At 45.1% G+C, this 20184-nt stretch overlaps 1 protein-coding gene across 9 annotated transcripts in view; it reads right to left on the bottom strand.

Moving 5' to 3' along the window:
• TCF3 (transcription factor 3) overlaps positions 1 to 20184 on the bottom strand; it is a 94497-nt gene that overhangs the window by 42518 nt on the left and 31795 nt on the right. For all 9 annotated transcript variants that reach the window (XM_031948143.1, XM_031948142.1, XM_031948145.1 and 6 more), the window contains 2 exons: positions 7402 to 7478; positions 6679 to 6760 (listed from right to left, as the gene is read on the bottom strand). In XM_031948143.1, coding sequence (XP_031804003.1) covers positions 6679 to 6760; positions 7402 to 7478 — 159 coding nt within the window. The remainder of the gene's footprint in view (positions 1 to 6678; positions 6761 to 7401; positions 7479 to 20184) is intronic.

The following is a 20184-nucleotide window of genomic DNA, read 5'->3' as shown; positions in this document are numbered from 1 at the left end:
AGAGACCTGCCCGAAGTCACACAAGTAATTGATTGGTGGCAAAGCTAGAACAGAATCTTGGAGCTGGACCAAAAGAGCACCTTCCTCTCTAGATGAGTATGTCTCAAAGAAGATGGATACAGATAGAAGCAGACAGAATTTGAATCCAGGCCCTCTGACCCCAAAGGCAATGTTCTCTCCTCCACTGTCATCATGATGGTCTCCCCCTGACCTTTAAAGTTCCACAGACCCGCACAGAATGGGAATACTTCAGTAGCCTGACTCCCTGGAATCAGGAAAACTCTCATTTTCCATCAGAAGATAGAGTATCCCCCTGGAACAGTAACCCATGCCTTAGAAAGGCTGGGGTGTTCAATGGGAAGAACACTGAAATCTGGATCAAAACCTCAGTTCAAGCCCTGCTAGTGACCTACTTAATTTGCACTTCAGCTTTTTCCACCATAAAAATAAGGGAACAAGAAGAGACCTGGCTGGTTTCTGAAGTTCCTTCCAGCAAGGAATCAAGTTATGGTCCCATGAACCAGTTCTGGGAGAGAGAAATGCAGATGTTCCAAGAGGGAGATACCCCAAAGATTCCAGTCCCAGCCATATTACAAATGAGGGAACCCAAAGAGGGGAAGAGATTTACTCAACTGCATATGAATCTTCATGACCCCCACTTGGGATTTTCTTGGCCAAGATACTGGCGTGGTTTGCTATTTTCTTCTCCACTTCATTTTACAGATGGAGAAACTGAGGCAAGGTCACACAGCTGGTAAGTAAGGCTTCCTGAGGTCAGGCCCAGATATCTAAGGACTGTACCACCCAGCCGCCCCCTTACTCAGTCCTATGGAGAGCCAAAGGCATAATCAGAACTGGAAGCTGGCTCTTCTGACTCTCAGGCTGCTAGATGAAGCAGTAGAGTGCTAGGTCTGAAGTCAGGAAGACCTGAGTTCAAATGTAACTTCAATTTACTATTTGGGTAAGTCACTTAAACGATTTGCCTCAGTTTCTTCAACTGTAAAAATGGGGATACACACAGCAGATACTATGCTTATCCCCAATCTTATTCCTGAGTTCTTTCTGCTGTGTGGAGATGGGTTCTGTGTACTGGGCAGTCTGGAACATCAAGAAAACACTCCCAAACAAACTGGAGTTTGGCTGGACAGTTGACAGAGTGTAGCGGACAAAGCAGTGGATTTGGAACCAGAGGCCCAGATGCTGTAGCCGGGCCCCCAATTTCTCCAGACTTCCTTTCCGTTCTCCATCAACTGCAGGATTGTGATCTCAACAACCCTTGTCCCTCCCGATTCTAAATCCACTCCCCTGTGATTCTCCTTTTCTGGTCTTCTCTCCCACTCCCCTTTGACTCAGACTTCAGAAAGTCAGGGCCAAGTGAGACTGTGTGGATTGTATCTGCTGCTGTATCACGGCAGGAGAGCAGGTGTGACCAAAGCTCTGGGGGCCCAGGGGAAGGAGGGAGGGGATACCACACACAGATAGCCTCCAATTGCTCCATCCAAGAGAGCCTCTCGAAGCTCCTCCTTTCTCCCCTTTCTGCTCCCTTGGGTACTGAACTCCAACAAGCTGAACTTGTACACCAGGGGTTGGGCTGGGCCCTCCAGGGAGCCCCCAGGTCTATAAAGGTGGCGCCGGCAAAGGCTTGGAGGGGCTTAGGGATTCGATTAGCTGGTGCCCTGATGGGGGAGGGAGGGAGGGCCTGAGACACACACTCAGATAGAAATAGCCACTCTCCTTAATAATTTTTTTTTTAAAGGATGTAAAGATGTGACTATTGACAACCAAGGCTCCACGGGCAGATTAAGCCATTGTCCAGGACGCACCCCATTCGTTGCTGTGCACAATACACACAAGATTAGAAACCTGCCTCTGAAAAGAAGCTAATTACTAGAAATAATTAACTAGAAAGAAATCTGTTATGGTTTATCAGTTTCCCTGCTGTTTAAAGCGTCCCATTCCCTTCCTCCCCACCCCCTACCCTCCTGCCGCTGCTGGGGAGGGGACGCCATCAGGGTGACAGATTTCAAGGATTCAGTTTTTTATTTATTTTTTTTCTGAAGGAAAATTCCTGTCACAATGCATGCGTACATATGTTTGGGTCAGGCTGTGTTTGGGAGCAGTCCAGGGGTTGTGAGACCAAGGTTTCTGTAAGCCAGAGTGTGTGCCCTTATGAAGGCCGGTATTGAAGATGTCACCAGCTCAAGCCCAGTGATCACCTGGGGTATGGATGAAATCTGGAGCGGGTGGAGGGGAAGAAGGCAATACTCAGGGTTCTGCTAGTCCTATGAGACAGCCCTGACCTACCAAGCCTCCACCAAGCTCCCCTTGGTAAACATTATGGCCTTAAAAAAGACAAGCTGAATTGTCCTGAGCAAAACACTGCCCTTTCTCTGAGAGGCATCTCTGAAACGGGGATACCAATCCGAGTTCACTCTTTCTCTCATAGGGCTGTACATGAGTTAATATTCTTGTCAAAGAAAGCACTGAGATTTTACTCTCTTCCAGAATCTAATTCAATTTAACCTGCAATCCAGAACCGGTTCTACTCGGGGCTGGCAGATACCTCCGTAATCAGTCCCTCACACTAACACTAAATATGTCCCATGTACTGCTCTTTTCTAAACACTCTGCCTACCCTGAAATTTCCCAACAGGACTCCTGGAAGAAAGCAGACCTAAGGGATCTTAGGGGATCCTTAGAGGGAGTCCAGGGGGAAGAAGGAATCCCCCTCTGTTTGCCCTAATAGGAACCAGACAGATGACAATAAAATGGGTGATCGTGTAGTCAGAGTAAGGCTGCTGGGTGGAACAATGGATAGAATGCCAGATCTAGTTAGGAAAAGTCCTCTCCCCGAGTTCAAATCCAGCTTCAGACACAGCTAGTTATGTGATCCTGGGCAAGTCACTTCACGCCTCAGTTTCCTATCTGTATAATGAGCTAGAGAAGGAAGACAGCAAATCATTCCAGTATCCTTGCCAGGAAAACCACAAATGGGGTCACTCAGTCAAGCATAACTAAAAAACAATTGTAGTAAAAGCAGCCTTGAAGGGACATCAGTTAGGACCAAAGCTCTCACTTTTTATAGGGGTCTGAATTTCTAACTGACCCTGTGAGGCAGGTAGCATTAGACCCATTTTATTTTTTGGGTGAAACAATTGGATTTGTCCAGGATCACACAGCTAGGAAATAGTAAGTGTCTGAGATCACATTTGAACTCAGTTTTATCACTGCCCACTTAGACTGATAATCTTGAGCTGCTGAGCCCTAGCTCAGCCTTACACTCCCCAGGGTGACCTCTGCTGAGCCACTCCCCCCAGCTATGAGCCTCAATTTCCTTATTTGTAAAAAGGGGAGAGAGAGTTTGATTTAAAAGATTTCTGAAGTCCCACCAAGGCTTAAATCCTTTGAAACTTTGGAGATCTTTTCCTTTGCCTAACAATGAGAGCCTGAGTTGGGACCCATGTCTCCTGGCTCTGATGAAAGGGCTGTTTCCATAATACACAGGGCTCAGGGCAGCCCAGGAATAGTGAAGATCTGTCCCAGGGGGCCCAGGAGGAGTGCTGTGACAAACAAGTGCCTCGGACCATGAAACAGGAGCCCTTGGCTTGCCATTACAAGCACTTGAAACATGCTTGTAACAGTCTTTTCTCCTGCAGACCTCAGTTTCCCCTGCTGTAGGACAGGAATAGGTAATGAGAGGCAGATGGGGGAATGGATGTACAGGAGCTGCATGAACAGGAAGGGATTTTATCAAATATTGCATCAGAGAACTAAACCCGGCCTAGGAGGGTTCGGGGAACTTGAGCCTGGGGCTAGGCTGGGCTATGGTCCTTCAAACCCTAACCTCTACCTCTGCAGTTCCCCGAGAGGTCTTCAATCCTGTGCTGACGCCACAAGTCCCCAGCTTTTCCCAGGAGGGGCAGAACGGATGGCGTTGTTAGATGTGATTATTATTATATTAAACTTATTAATACACTCCCTCAAGAGGGCCTCCCGGGAGCTTGGTCGCCATCAAGCAGCAGCAGACACTGCTTTCCCAGGAGCCCCTTCGGCTCAATTCTTGTTTGGACCCAATTGGTGGTTCTACCTTAAGACTCGGGCCCAGGGTGAAGGGACCCTAATACTGTCTTACTGAAAAGGGCCTAAATGCAGCTCTGAAGGGGAAAGTCAATGCTCTTTCTGTGCCTCAGTTGCCTTATCTTTAAAATGAGAGATTACAAGATAATAAGATTTATGATGTAAAGGGACTTCTGGGCCCAAATTGTTCAACCCTCTTATTTGACAGATGAGTAAACTGAGGCCCACAGAGATTAAAGTGATTTGTCCAAGAAGATTTGAATCCAGGTTGCCCAGCTCAAAGGCTGGTCTTCTTTTCACATAGCTCTAACACCCCATATTCTAAGGGTCTTCCCAAGTTTGACATTCTGGGTTCTAAGGGCCCTCTCAGCTCTGACATTCCGTGTTCTAAGGGTTCCTCCCAGCTCTGACAGTCTGTATTCTAAGGGCCCTCTAAGCTCTAATGTTCAATGGTCCTTTGGAAACACAAGAGAAGGCACAATTAATGACTGTACACCTATGGAAAAGGGATGGAGCCACATGTGAGGGGAAGAGATGGGATAAGTGCTCTAGGAGGGGTGAGTGAAAAGCCCACGGGGGCTGCATTCTGACGGGGAAACCCTGAGAGCAGCTTGCCAGTCCCTGGGCACTCTGTCACCTGTGCCTACCTGGGATTAACTCTTTCCAGCTTTCTATCTTGGGTAAAACTCAGGAAAGGAACTGGTCTCTCAGTGGGGCTCCCAGGACCAAGGAAGGAGAAATCAGAATCTGTAGCTGACTCTATTAAGTGAATCACATAGATCCTTAGGACTGGAGGGAACCTCAGTGATCATCTAGTTTGATTTGTCCCTGGGGAACAGTCCTTTGCCCAACAAATGGTCATCCAATTTTCACATGAACACCTCCAATGAAAAGAAATCTACCTCACTATCTCTGGAATTCCCATTACACTTTTGGATAATTTTGGTTGATACCAAGTTTTTGTTTGGTTCAACCCACCATACAATGATCACAATGTATCACCATACAAAATATCACTGATCACGTCCTCAACAAAAGCAGCTGGTGGCACAGTGTAGAGAGCAGGGGTCCTAGAGTTCAAATCTGACTTAGATACTTCCTAGCTGTGTAACCCTGGACAAGTCACTTAACTGGTTTGTCCTGGTGTCCTTATTTGTAAACTAGGGCCTCATAATGGCCTCTACCCTGCCGAGTTGTTGTGAGGATCAAATGAGATAACATTTATATAGTTCTTAATAGTGTTTGACTCACAGTAAGTGCCAAATAAATGTTCACTCCTTCCCTTCCATCTCTAACAACAACTAATGCCCACATTACAAAGACCACACTAGCAAGGGAAGGAAGAAGAGGGAAGGTGATCAAGACACAGACAAAGACAACACAATGGCCCTCGAGCATGACTTCTGGTCACTTTTCTAGTAGAAGGTAATTTAATCCTGGCCCAGTCTGACAAGCCTCTAAATTGTTAGGTCAAACCTAGGCTTGGGAGATAGGACTCATGGACTCAATCCCCAGTAGTGTCTAGTGCAACTGGCCCTGTGCCCCATCTCCATTTCTATCTGCTAAGGAGGAGAATGTGGAACCTGGTCTAGATGGGGAGCCTTGGAATCTCCTGCTCTTAGTGATTCTTACTCTCCCTTATAAATTTTATCATTTTTCATAAATCTATAAAATCTTTTGGGATTTGATATAGTCCTGAATAGGTTTTAGGTGTAATAATTTAGGTAGTATTGTCATTTTTATTATTTTGGCTCAACCCACTCATGAGTTTCTCCAATTATTTTGGCTCTGCATTTTCTATGCTTTAAATACCTGTCCCCAGTCTGCATTTACTGAATTCCTATTTACCCTTTAAAGGCCACCTTCAATGTCACCTCCTTAGATTAAGCCCCTTAAACTTCAAACAGCACTTTATTTGTACCTCCTACAGTACATTTAGCATGTGTAGGCTAGTACAGATTCCATGAGCATTCAAGGACTATGTTTTAACTTTGTATTTCCCCAGTGTCCAACACAGTATTTTATAAAAGACAGACATTTAATAAATATTAATGAATGAATGATTGGGGTTAGTCATAGGCCTATAAATCAGAGAGTTCCACTTTGAAAATTCTAGGTAGGACTTGATAGAAATTCATTCATCTTTGTTAATTGTTGCTCCCATTCTCCATGGCTTAGAGCAGGGGTCCTCAAACTTTTTAAATAGGGGGCCAGTTCACTGTCCCTCAGACAGTTGGAGGGCCAGACTATAGTAAAAACAAAACCTTTGTTTTGTGGGCCTTTTGTGGGCCTTTAAATAAAGATACTTCATAGCCCTGGGTGAGGGGGATAATCGTCCTCAGCTGCCATATCTGGACCGAAGGCTGTAGTTTGAGAACCCCTGGCTTAGAGTATGTGCCCTGCAAATGCTAGTTGAATGAATGATTGATCCCTTCACAAGTCAAGAAGTAAAAAAAACAAAAAAACAAAAAAACACATTTCTGAAAAAGAACTTGGTTGGGATGGAGACTCCCACTCCTAATTAGGGGCTACCCCCACTGTCCCAACAGACCAACTCCCTGGCCCCAGTCCCAGCCAGCCACCCTCTGAAAGAACACTCACCTACAAGTCCAGATCCCAGGAATGATGTTGAAGATATGCTATTGTGAGAGGGCTCTGTGTAGTGAGAACCTTCACTGTAAGCCTGGAATGGGGGGTGGGGAAGACAAGGATAGGAGAGACAGAAGGTTACATGAGATTCACATGGATAAAAGATCCCTACATCAAATTCCTATCCCAAAGTCACTTGGAGAAAACTGGGAGTGACCAACCACTTACCCAGACTGTCTGTATCTTATATATGTTAACTCTTCTAAGCCTTTTTAAAAAAAGATGTTCTATTTTTGAAGGAATATGGAGAGGTAAGGCTAAGAGAAAACTGAGCTAATCTTAAAACCTGCCATAGATTTGCTGAGTGACATTGAATAAAGTCACAGAGCACCTTTTAACGTCTTTTTCTTCTTTTTGAAGGAAGAAGGAGGTAGAATGGAGGAAGAAGTGTGGTTGTCCACTTTCTAGGATGTGTTCAGTTTGGGACTGAAAAAAGCTCAAAAAGCTTGGCTAGAATTAGGACCACCCTCCAGATGGGTTACTGCAGATTACAGAGGAGAGCAGCCGAGTCGAGAGGAGCCAGGAAGCTATGAACAAACCATTAGAGCCTGAGGAGGGTTGGGGATGCAGAGGAGTCTTCAGTTCATGCTCTTTCAGAGGTAGGATAAGAGAAAGCTTGCTGACATGGAAGTCAGTAGTACTGAGAAACTGAGTCACATCAAATAAGAGTCTTACCCTTCCTTGGTCGAATGAGGAATTGATTTGATCTCCTGATGTTCCCCATGACCCAGAGCCTGTTCTCTCCTCCAAACCTACCAAAGGAGAATGAAAATGTTAGAAAGGGGTTATTTTCAGTATCAAAGATTCTACCATCAAAGTTTTACTTTGGGTACTGCCTTCCCACATTTACCACTGTTAATATGGTAGAGTTCACCCCCAACTCCCTTTTACCCTATGCTTAATAATAAAAAATAGAGCTAGTCATTCCATAGAATTCCAGCCAAACTGGATCACCAGTCATTCCTCAGAATCTATACTTTCTCTCAATCATCCTTATGAGGTCACCCAAACCTTTCTGCCTCAAGTGAATACTTTTTCCCCCCATTTAAGGCATAACTTTCAGCTGCTACCCCTCCATTTTCCTGGTACTTTATTTATTTGTATAATTGTTGTATCCTCCCAGTAGACCATAAGCTTCTTGAAGACAATAACTATCTTTTTTGTTTTTGGAACTGTAGAGCCTAGCACAGTGCTTAGCACAGATTAATAATATTTTAAAAAACTGAATTTAAATCATCAGCTTCCCTTTTTTTATGGTAGCAAAGAAATGGAAACAAGGTACATGCCCAACTACTGGAAATGGCTAAACAACTTGTCAGGATATAATGAAATATTACTATATAGTAATGAGTATGAAAACGAGAGCATCATAGGAAGACTTCTATGAACTTGATGCAGTCAAATAAGCAGGACTAAGGGGAAAAAAACACACTCAAAAAGATCACAATGGAAATAGAAAGTATAACAACAAAACTCCCCCAAATCCCCAAATCAACTGAACTGAGTAAAATTATAAATGATCACATTTAGTACCAAAGAGATACATCAATTTTCTTTCTTTGCAGAAGTGGAGACTATGGGTAAGGAATATCCCATCTAGAACAAAATTTTCTTGAAAAATTGGTAAGTTTTACAGCTTTCCCTCCATTTCCTTTTCTAAAATGTTTTCTTGTTACATTATGGAGTATAGTTCTTCAGGAAGAATATATATTTAGAAACGAAAGTAATGTAAAAATAAAAAATATCAAATACAGAAAAAAGAAATTGATTGCTTACATTTGCACAACTTTTGAAAATACCATGTAAGCTATGCTTCTAAAAACCTTACCAGGGAATTAATCTCCACATTTCATAGATAAATACCCTGAGGTTCAACTCATCTTTTATTTCTATAGTGCTAAACTGATTTTAAGAAATTTTGATAGCAATAGCCTAGTAAATTTGGCAAGTTTGACAAGGCTTATTCTATTTCACAGATGAGCATACTGAGGCTTAGATACTTGCCAGGTGACACTCCCACAATTCTTTACAAAGAGATTCCCTTACAACTTACCAAGGAGGTCACAAGTGCAATTTATTGCCCCCATTTTAGAGATGAGAAAACTGAAACCCAGATCCTTCAGCAACAGAACATGGACCCAAGCTTAGGGTACCTGATGACAGTACCTATTTTCATCAGTTGAGCCAGGACTAAAGACTAAAGTACATTTTAAACAGAATTCTAGGTTGAGAATTCTTGAGTTTTTGCCCCTGTTAGGAGTGGGGTGGGGCAGCTTACACTAGTGTCAGAAAAACGGGCCCCTGTTGCTTCAACTCCCATATTGTAGTCTTTGTGATCTGGAGCAATGTGAAAGCACAGGAGGGAAGGGGATGGAGAAGGGAGGGAAGAAAAAGGATAGGGGGAAAAGAAAATGGAAGGAAAAGGGAGGAAGGCAAAGAGAGAGCAAGAGGGAAAGAGAGAGGGAGGAAGGGAGAGGGAGAGAGAAAAAGGGAGAAGGAAAGAGAAAAAGAGAGAGGGAGGGAGAAAGGCAGGGAGAGAGAGAGAGAAAGATTGCTTGTGTGTGTGTGTGTGTGTGTGTGTGTGTGTGTGTACACGAACATACATACACTGGAGGGAGGAAAGAATTCTCTTTCCTGGCTAACTCTGAATCTGCTTTCAGGCCCCAGGCCTCCCTCCACCATTCACCACACCCAGCACTCAGCAAAGATAAGCAGGAGGGCGACACTTTTCAGGAAAGGATCCTACTGAGTATTTTTATTACTTTTTTCTATGATATCATGATATGATATATTCCCTACCTCCTTCTCCCCCCCCCCATTCCTCTGCCTAAGGACACCTTTATCACTCCAGAACATTAGGGCAGGAAGGAGCCTGACAAAGAGAACAAGGGATCTGACATGGAACATCAGAATGAGGACCACAGGAGAGAGGATAGGGACTGTTTTAAGAACTGTAAAGGAGAAGGATCGCTCTGATTCTGAGCCTGACTCTTTTCTGCCCCCCACTTCCCACCCCTGGTGGGGTCACAAAGTTGGAGCTGTAAACAGTCTGAGGGGTCCGAACCGCTGGGAGACAAACCCTTGTTATCACGGCACACATGCTAACGGCTGGCTGGAGAAAGGCTGAGCTGCCAGAGACATTCTAGCTGCAGGGCTCAAGGTTACAAACATCAGGCCCTTTCCTTTTCATTTGGAGATGTATCCCCAGCCCTTAAGGTGATAGCCTGGGAATTACATGCCCATTTCAGAGATGGAGAAATGGAGAGTCAGAGTAGGAAAGGGATCTGAAGAGGGTCACGAAGGTACATCTCATGCTGAGTTGCCCTGTGATCCCTTCTTGGGACCTCAGGCCCTTTAAGCACCTTTCCTGATCCTCATCCTTCAGCCGGGTCAGAGCTTCTGCAGGGCTTTGGGGGAAGGAGAGAAAGCTCCCTGCCCTCTCTTCCCCTGGCAGCCGATTATCACAGCAAACACACTGGATCTGTCTCCCCAACGCTGCTCACTGCTCATTTCACCAGAAACTTCTTTCAAATTACATCCTTCTATTTCGGTGCCTTTGTGTTAATCATTTCCCCAGAGAATTGGTGTTTAATTGCTGTCTAATTTGCATAATTATGCATATTAATCTCCACACCTAATGAATATTCATACTTCTCATTTAGATTTTGTTTTCTAATCAAAAATTTCCAATGTGATTATGGTGCGGAGCAGGATGGGGCGCTAATAATACCGCGGGTACTGGGGGACGCTGCCAATTCTCCCACCGCTGACTTCCCACAATCAACTTTTGCTTTGCTTATGTGTTTTCTAAAGCAATTCATCCTCAGAAACCCAGCAAACACCCATCAGAGGCAGAAGACAAAAGCCTTTGCTCCCTGCTCTGCAATCTCGGGCTTCAGCCCCCATGAGCCCCCTTGCTGCTTTCCTTTGCTTCCCTTCCCCTCCCCGGTGCTGGCCCCTGGATAAAACCTTTGATTTCTGAATTGGCTCTCAGATTCTCCACCTTCCTTGTACTTCCTGACCTCTGTTTTTCTGCCTGCAGTTCCCAGGCCTTTGGTTTCCCAATCCTTCGGCCCCAGCCTCTGGCTCTCCAGCTCTAGCCTGCTTCCTTCAGCCCTTCCTCATTCTCTCCTCTGAGGGAGTGCAGGGGGCAGCAAGCTGGTTACTGATCCAGGCCAAGTCCCCAGGACCAGAGCTGGAGTCCCCAGGGCCTGCTGCTGGAGGCTAGCCTGAGCAAGATGGCTGACTGTCCCTCCTCTCCTCACCTGCCACAGGTGCTACCAGCTTGAACCATAGTCCTGGGAGGCAAGGACCCAACTTGCATTTTAAGAAGAAAAAAAAAAAAGACCCCCTTTTCAAACCCAGCGGGCCTCCCTTCCTATTCAGATGGTACAAAAATAGGGACTTCCTCCCCCCACTCCCATTAATACAGTTATTAAAATCAAAACCCCCACAGATTAATTATGCATTTTAATAACTCAGGTCATGAATATTCATAATGCATTTCTTGCTCATGTTCTAATTAAAATGTACTAATAGAATAAGATGTAGCTGTCAGAGTGGAATTTTTTTAAATTTCTTTTCTTAATGCCAGCACTAAGGAGAGCTGATATATGATAATCCTTGGATTGGCACAGCCCAGCCCAGACTTGGTATAAAGAATGGGTCTAGCTCAGTCTGGGGACTGGTTTAAAGGCTTCTCACTTCATCAGGTTGGCCATGATGCCTGCTGGGCTCTCCCTGTGGACACAGGGGTCTAGGAGGCCCTGGTACCTTAGCTGACTGCTGCTAGTTTAAGGAAGGGAATAAAGAACACATTTACAGAGCAATCAATTTTTCTTTTTAAGCTTTCCTAGACGGCAGATGAGCAAATGCCTCGCCTGCCAACGTCAAGGTCCACTTTGGCCTGGCTATGAGCCACCCCACCCTGACCAGCCAAACCTGGCCAGGTCAGTGTCAGAGACCTGAAGCCCTGTCTGAGGATGGACCTGTGGCCAACATCTCCCCAGCTGGTCAATAGCCACTGGAGGCCCAGATTGTACCATCTCATCATTCAAGCAGCAGCACAGGGGCTCTCCTTGTCTCCTCTTTAAAAGAAAGGAGCTGGACTAGAAAATGTTTTACTGTTTCTTCCAACTTTGCTATTCCAGATTCTAGAGCCCCTGACAGCCTATGCTCTAAATGCTCTTCCACTTCAGATACTTCATGTTGTTCTGTTTTCCATGATCCATCTGAGGGATGACACCCCGTGTTCTAAAATTGGCACCTGCCCCCTTCCCTGTACCCCCAAGGCTACTGCCCTAGATCAAGCTCTCATCACTTCCTGTCTGGATGTTACACTGGCCTGCCAATATAGGTCTCTCCTCTTCCCTTATTCATCCTCTGCACATTTGTCCAAGTGATTTTCCTAAATTACAAGTCTGAAGTTGTCCTCCCTCTATTAATTCCAGTGGCTCCCTATGACCTCTAGGATTGAATCCAAATTCCTCCATTTGGCATTTAGAGCCCTTTACAACCTGGCTTCAATCAACCTTTCCAGCTTGATTTATAGACATCACTCCCTCCCCTTCAGCCAAATGAGACTTATTGTTGCTCTCCATACATGACACCCTATCTCCCACATCAGAGCCTTTACCCATGCCTAGGATGCCTTCAAGTAACCCTCTCCACACACTAGAGGCCTTCCCCCTCTCACCCATAAACTCACTCGTACTTATTTGCATATACTCCCAGATTCCCCTGAGGGCAGGGTCCATCACTCACAGACTCTCCAGATCCAGCTCTTCTGTTCTACAGTTTAAGGTCTCTCCTAGCACTGACTCTGGAGAGAAAAGAACCTGAAAGTTCTGGACACTCTCAGCTCCTTTCACATAGGAACAACAGATACTTGATAAGGACTCACACTACGCAAGGCAATGACTGTTCTCCTCTAGGATCACTCTCACCTCCAACTTTACAGATTCCTGGATCATATACAGGGACTTGTGGAAACCCCAGTGGAAGTTTCCTGACAAAGTCAGCAAATAAGCTGACTTAGTGCTCTGACTACCCAAGGCTGCATCTCTCCCCCGCCCCCCCCACCGGGAGGATTTGAAATTAAACACTTTAGGATCAGAGGATTTAGAGCTGATCTAGTCCAACCTTCCTATTTCATAGATGAGGACACTGAGGCACAGAGATAAGTAAAGGAAGTAAATAGCGAAGATAGGACAAGTGGGTCTCAACTCCACATCTAGGTCTTTTAACTCCTGCTAGACACAGACAGCTTCCTCTGCAGAGTCCCAGGCCTGAAAAATTGTAGGATTCTAAGCACCTCTCCTCCCTTACTCTGGAGGACACCTCATCAAGCCTATAAAACTTCAGCAGATTTGAAATGTCTTCCCAATCCTCCTCTCTTTCCTATCTCGGATGTCTAGCCCGGCGTCAACGGTGTGAGAACAAGACCAAGAAATCAGAAGCTCTGTTGAGAAGCATGGGGGGAGGGGAGAGAGAACAAGGGCAGCCCACCCCCCACCCCCGAGGAGAGAGGGTGACCTTAAGCCTTACACACTAGGGGGAGCAAAGTGGCAGCCAAAGCTCCACCTTGGGGAGGAGCCCCTCTCAGATGACACAGAAAGGACTCGGGCTTCTGCCCCACAGCCTGAGTTCCTGGGAGGTGCCTCTCTCTCCCTGAGAGGATCCAGAGGTCTAGAGGGAAGACAGGGCAGGGTGGGGGAGGGCAAGAGCAGAGGGGCAGGGACATTATGCCTAGAGATAACATTCTGCCTACCAGCTTTCATAGGGGCTGGCCCTCAGAGAAGAAAGGGCAGGCATTACATTATTACAAACTCCCTTGCTACAATCACACATTTAAACATTGTTGCTTCCCCTCAGTCAATGGGCAAGCCTGGGTAAAACATCAGCCCAGAGCCTCGAACGGGCCTGCCTTCAGGAGGCTCAGAGTCTAACTCGGGCTCTTTACACCCCTCTTCCTGTCCTGGATGCTTCCGTCACGGTCTGCTGAAGTCTATGGACCCCTTTTCAGAATGTGGGTTTGAAGTAACTGAAGATTATAAAATGCTCAGTTTCAGCAAGAGATTAACAAAAATAAAACTGTAATTTTTCCTCCATCCAAATTCATAGAATGCCTGAAATCTTTCCTCAGAACTCTTGGGGAGGGTGTAGACCCCAGTTTAAGAATCCCTGCTCTAGCTAGAGAAAACATGGATAACCACAGGCCAGTGTGGCTGGGGCAGACGCTGCTTGGGCAGCCCTGGGCCAGAGGAGTCCAAAGGACAGCTTGCTGCCTGGGGGTCCAGCTGGGCAGTGGACTTCCCAGAGCCACCAGCATTAGACTTGGGGCAGGGACAAGAAGCGAGAAGGTCCTTACAGCCAAATAACTTGCTTGGGACCCAGAAACCTACTAGTCTCCCTTGGGGCAGTCAAATCTGGCCTGGACAGTGCCTTCTAGTTTATGGAGAACGTCAGAAGGGGAATCAGGGGCTGAGCTGGGGGTGTTGTTTCAGTATTTGGGGCTCAGTCAAGAGCTAGAAAAGGCCTAAAAAATTCTCTATTTCTAGCTTCTCACTATCCAGAGAACCAGAGGCCCAGGGAGGGAAGGGAGCTGGCTGAAGGAAACAAAAGGGAAAAGAACACATTTGTGCCTCCTCGACCAGAAGAATGCTGCCCTCACTTAGGCTTAATTGGGTGTGGTCTCAATCTTGTCCCAGTGCTAATTAATTAACCCATTGTGCACTCATGCCAGCTCACAGTTTCAGAGGACCGGTACCATTCAAAGCATTTTTATGTCCATCTCATTTGAGCTGGCCACCAGCCACCCCTAATTGGGAAGATGAGGCAATTTCCTCACCTGTAAAATGGTGATGACACCTGGCTGGCTTTTTTGGAGGGCTGTGGTGAGACTCCATAGAGAGGACTGGGAAGCACTCTGTAAGCTCTTTAGTGGCTACATACATAACAGTTGCTATTTTGTAGCACTGTGCCCATCACACAGCTCAGCAAAGCATTTTAAAGGGAAATCTAGTTTGGACATGACCATGATCTAGCACCGTTGAACCATGGCATGTTAGAAACAGACATGTCAAAAACTACCTACTAGAGCCAAAAGAATAGTATAGTTCTTGGATGAAGAGTAATACAGATAGTGTTTCCTTTCCAACACTTGGACATATTTTAAGTGTGGTGAGGACTGGAAAAAGGAAATAGATGATGGTTCACATCGAGAACAATAGTGGAGATGACCAGCTGGGGTATCAGTTACTTTCTTTCCCCTTCACAATCAATTCTGAGACATCAAACTTGAAAAATGTTTGCAACAAAAAACAATGGAAGAATATTTAACTGATGTTCTTTCTTTAAAATTGATTGTGGAACCTCTCAAATTGGCTAAGATGATAGGAGAAGATAATGATAATTGTTTGGAGGGGATATGGGAAAACTGGGACACCAATGCATTGTTGGTGAAGTTATGAACTGATCCAACCATTCCGGAGGGGAATTTGGAACTATGTCCAAAGGGCTAATAGCACTGTATATATCCTTTGATCCAGCAGTATTACTACTAGGTCAATATCCCAAACAGATCATAAAAGGGAAAAGGCCCTATATGTGCAAAAGCTCTAGGGAACTGGAAATTTAGGGGATGCCTATCAATTGGGAAATGGCTGAATAAGTTGTGGCTTATGAATGTAATAGAGAATTCTTTTGTCCTATAAAAATAATGAGCAGGCTGAGCTCAGAAAAACTTGTAAAAACTTACACAAACTAAAGTTTGATGAAGTGACCAGAACCAGAACATAGTATACAGTAACAACAAGATTGTGTGATGACTCTAACTCTCCTCAGTAACATTTTGATCTTAAGACAGTTCTCATAGTCTTATGATGGAAAATGCCATCCACATCACATCCAAAGAAAGAACAATGGATATTGAATGCCAATCAAAGAATACTATTTGCAATTTTTTTTTGTTTTTTTTTCCTCGTGGTTTTTTCCATTCTGTTCTGATTTTTCTTTTACAAAATAACTAATATGGAAATATGATTAAATGACTATATGTATGAAAAAACTGATATCAGATTGTTTGTTGTCTTGGGGAGAGGTATGGGAGAAAAACATTTCTAACTCAAAATCTTACAAAAATGAATTTTGAAAACTATTTTTACATGTATTTGGAAAATAAAATATTATTAAGAGAAATGGATATGATATGGAAGGTAAAGAAAAGCTAAAGAGAGGCATTAGATTATAGAATGTCAAGAGCTAGGAGGGCCCTTAGAACACAGACTGTCAAGGTTGAGAAGACCCTTAGAACACCAGATGTCAGAGCTGGAAAGGACCTTAGAGATCATTTAATCCAATCTTCTGACATTACAGACCGGTAAACAAAGGCTCTGAGATGGAAAGTGGTTTTCTCAGGTCACGTGGGGCACTGACACACTCAGATTTCCCAGTTTTCAGTCCAGGGTTCTATCTGGCATACCAGATTGCCTTCGGAAGCTAACGGGTTCCATTCTATAACCTCAAAAATGGATTTGCTCATCATGATGCTCTGCTCTAGCCTATAATTTGGAGTGTCTGGCCACAATTTCATACAGACCCAATCAGAGTTTCCTGCCCTGGTAAAAGGCTCTTTGAGACGCTGCCCAAAGTATGTTCAAGCTAGAAGACTGTTTCTTCAGCTCCCAGGACTACCTCCTTCTACCCTGGGCTCACTAAAAGAGACCTGGATCTCCCCTCTCCCACATGTAATCTGGGGCACGGGGACAGAGGCCAGAACAAGAAGGACATCAACAAGCACTGACACAAATGATGCTTCTCTCTGTTGTTGTCCTTGGCTCCTGTGGACTAGTTGCATCACCCCTGTGGCATCCCCCAGCTGTAGGCTGACAGGCTCGCCTCCACCAGCTAGGTGAGGAAACCGGTTGGTGGACAAAAGGCTCCAGTGTCCTGCCTTGGGGTCAGAGGGTGACTTCGGGGGTGGGGTCCAGCCTGGGGACTTCAGCCAAGCAACCCTGCCAGCTTCTGAAAAGTCCCTCAGGATACCCAGCAACTGACATTCCACGGGAACACCATGATTGTGACGCATGGCTATAAATATCATTCTCCCCTCTCTCCAGCCTCTACTCTCCTGGTCAGGAACTTTCTTATTTTGAACTTCTACAGCACTGCTTAGATGGTCCAAGACATGACAAAACTCAGGTGCTTTGTGAGATTTGGTAACCTAGCAATGTGCTTTACAAAGCTGATCCCTTAGTTTTCTAATATTCTGTGTTCTAAGAGACCTCCCAGCTCTGACATTCTAGGTTCCAGAACAAAGCTTCTTAAATTATGATCACAACTGACCCTATACAGGGTCATGAAAGTGAATGATTATTAATTTATTGATAAAAATTAATAATATCATTAATTAACATTAACAAATATTGGATTTGTGTATCTATTTTATATACCTATATATCTCAGGGTCACATAAAAATTTATTGGGCAAAAAGGAGTCTTGAGAAAGTTTAAGATGCTCTATCTTAAAGGCCTCCCAGGCTCTGCCATCTGAAGTCCTAAGGGCCTTTTCAACTCTGATACTCCATCTTCTGAGGGTCATCTCAGCCTTGATATTGTGTTCTAAGGGCCTCTTCATCCATGATTTTCTGTGTTCTAATATACTTCCTAGTTTTGACAGTCTGTATTCTAAGGTCCTTGTTGGTCCTAACATGTCATGTTCTGAAATCTTTTCCAGCTCTGGCTTATTGTATGATCTTAGACAGAAGAAATACCACAAAGAAAGGTTGATGATTCTACACAATATAAAGAAGATAAACAAGATAAAGAGAAAAAGAAAAGAAGGAACAGTTCTGGTCTTTAGGCCCTGAAGAAGGCTATGTCTCCACTGTCAAGGTAACTACTTGACTTATGTAATAGATTTCTGGGTTTCTTTTAGGGTGGAGATGAGAGGCAAGCTAGCAGATGACATTGATATAAAAACAAGAGTCATTAATGCATCTTCCAAAATATCTACAAATTAAAAATAATCACCTAAAAAACGTTCACCTTTCCTAACAGCAAAAGAAGTACAAACTAAAACAATTTTCACTTCACATGGACCAAAGAAGCAAAAAGAAAAAGGATGAAACACCAATATGGATAGTGCTTTAGGAAAAACTGAACTCTGCTAGCAAAGTCACATAGAAGGGAAAGGGGAAAACCCAGCTATTGGACACACACATATAAAGAGGAGGGGGAGATCCCTGCTAGAACAAATGAGTTATAAAAATAATTAAGTAGCTCTCCCCCAGTCAATCACGCTATTAATGGGAATTTACTCCAGCCAAAGGGGAAGGGAGAAAGAAGAATATCTGTTCTAATATCTGTAGCAGCTTTATCTGACTCCACACCAATGACATCATGGCTTTTTTAAGACTAGGAGTTTTTGTGAGTATGACAAATCAGTGACAATCTAAATATTCGCCAACGGCCAAACGATGAAACAAAACAGTGGCCGATGAATTTTCTTAGAATATCACAATGTGATCAGGAACAAATGAGGAATATGAACACGAGATGATTTACAGAAAATCACGAGACACAACAAGGAGACACATCAGTCTTCACATAGACTATGATGACCTAATACCCGAGTGAATGGCCCTGATGAAGAGTAATTGGTAAATCCTTACAGAGGCCAGAGAAGCAGAGCTCAGATACTGACCTTAAGCTCCCTCATTTCAGAAACAAGGGCACGAGGCTCAGTCAGTTAAGTGATGGTCATGGGCAGAGTTGGGATTTGAACCCAAGTATCCCAGACTCCCTCCAAAACACCTGCTCCCTGTGTGACTGGGCAAGTCACTCACCCTCCTGGATTTCAGATTTCCCATCTCTTATTGATTATTAGCTAGGCCTTTACAATTCTGTGCTCCACGGTCCCTTCTAGCTCTAACAATCCCCACTCAAAAAGCCCACCTAGTTCCAACCTTCTGCCTGTGGGGCCTGTCCGTCTGTCCAATGCAAACCCTCTCTCTTCTGACCCTGCCGTAGTCCAGAGCCTCAGCCTGCAGGTGGGTCTGTCTGCTTCAAGTCTCTCTCCATTCCTGTCCATTCTTCAGCTCCTTCCTTCCATTAATTCTTTCCAGTTTATTCTGTTTACAGCTTGCTTCCTATACATTTGTTTACATGTTATCTCCCCATGAGACTGTAAGCTCATTGAGAGCAGGCTCCATCTTGTGTTTAATAAATGTTGACTGATAGTCCCACCTAGTTCTAATATGTTATATTTTATGTGCTTTTCATTGGGACATTTGATCCTTGGAGGCCCCTCTCAGCAAGGTCCCAACACCCACTCTTCAGGAATATAAAAAGCCTCATTTGCCTTTTCCCAGCAGGCAAGTGGGAAAAACTTGGTGGGGGGTTTCTCTTCTTGGTGTTGGTCCCCAGCCCTTCACTAATCAGTAGGAAATGAGTTCCCTGCTTTGTCAGGTCCCGCTTTTGGAGAGAGAGAGTTTGGACTGGGATGGGAACTGAGGTCATTCAGGGGCCCATACAGAGAGTCTAGAGCTTGTAAAGCTGGTAGCTTCAGCTCGCCAAAGATCAAAGACTCAGAGTTGGAAGGACTCTGGAGACCCGACTCTAGCCCCCCCTTTTTTAGAGAGGAGAGAGACTGAGTCCTTAAGAGGACTTCCCCAAAGGCACATCAGTGGTGGGTACTCAGACAAGGCAGATTCAAAACCAGGCCCCCGCTTCCAAATGCACTCTCCTTTGTCTGCACCATGGCCTCGGTGGTCGTTCTTGGCCCAAGGAGGACAGGAGGGTTAAGATGAGGAGGGGGACGGGGAAGAGTGGGGTTTTAGGTGACCGATGCCTTTCTGTCACTGAGTTATCACTCCCCATCTCTGGCCTCAGCTCCCTGTCCTATCCAGGGTACCTCGCTGCCTCTGAGTAATCCTGGGGAAGGAGGAGAGCCGCCTCCAGCCCACTCCCCTGGAGAATGATCCCTTTTGTTCTAGGATTCCGCCATCCTGCCCCACCCCAGCCTGGTGAGGCAAGGTGGCCTGGGGCCCATGGCCCAGGAGGGTGGGGTAGCCCCAGCATGAGGGAGAGGGCGGGGTATGGGCCCACATGGGGCCCGCTGATCCCCTGGGTGCTGAGGGCACGGCCTGGAGTGAGGCCTGAGCCAGGGAAGTGGGTAACAGGGGTGTCAGCCCAGGCAGGCCACCTCTCCCAGGACAAGAACCATACAGTCTCTGGGCCTCAGTTTGCTTGGCTATACAATAGGTCTAAAAAGCCCCACCTTCCTCCCAGTATTATTGTAAGTGAAGAGTCAATGAAGTCATGGTTGGGAAATCAGTTTGGAAACAGCAGCAGCTCTAGTTTCTGTGCCCATTTACCATTTATAAAATGTCCTAACTCCCCCACTCCCACTGCAATCAACATCAGAAAGGACCTAAAAATATAGAATGTAAATATCAG

This window comes from Sarcophilus harrisii, chromosome 1, assembly GCF_902635505.1.
Source record: "Sarcophilus harrisii chromosome 1, mSarHar1.11, whole genome shotgun sequence".
Taxonomy (NCBI): Eukaryota; Metazoa; Chordata; class Mammalia; order Dasyuromorphia; family Dasyuridae; genus Sarcophilus; species Sarcophilus harrisii.
This window is presented reverse-complemented; position numbering and strand designations above follow the sequence as displayed.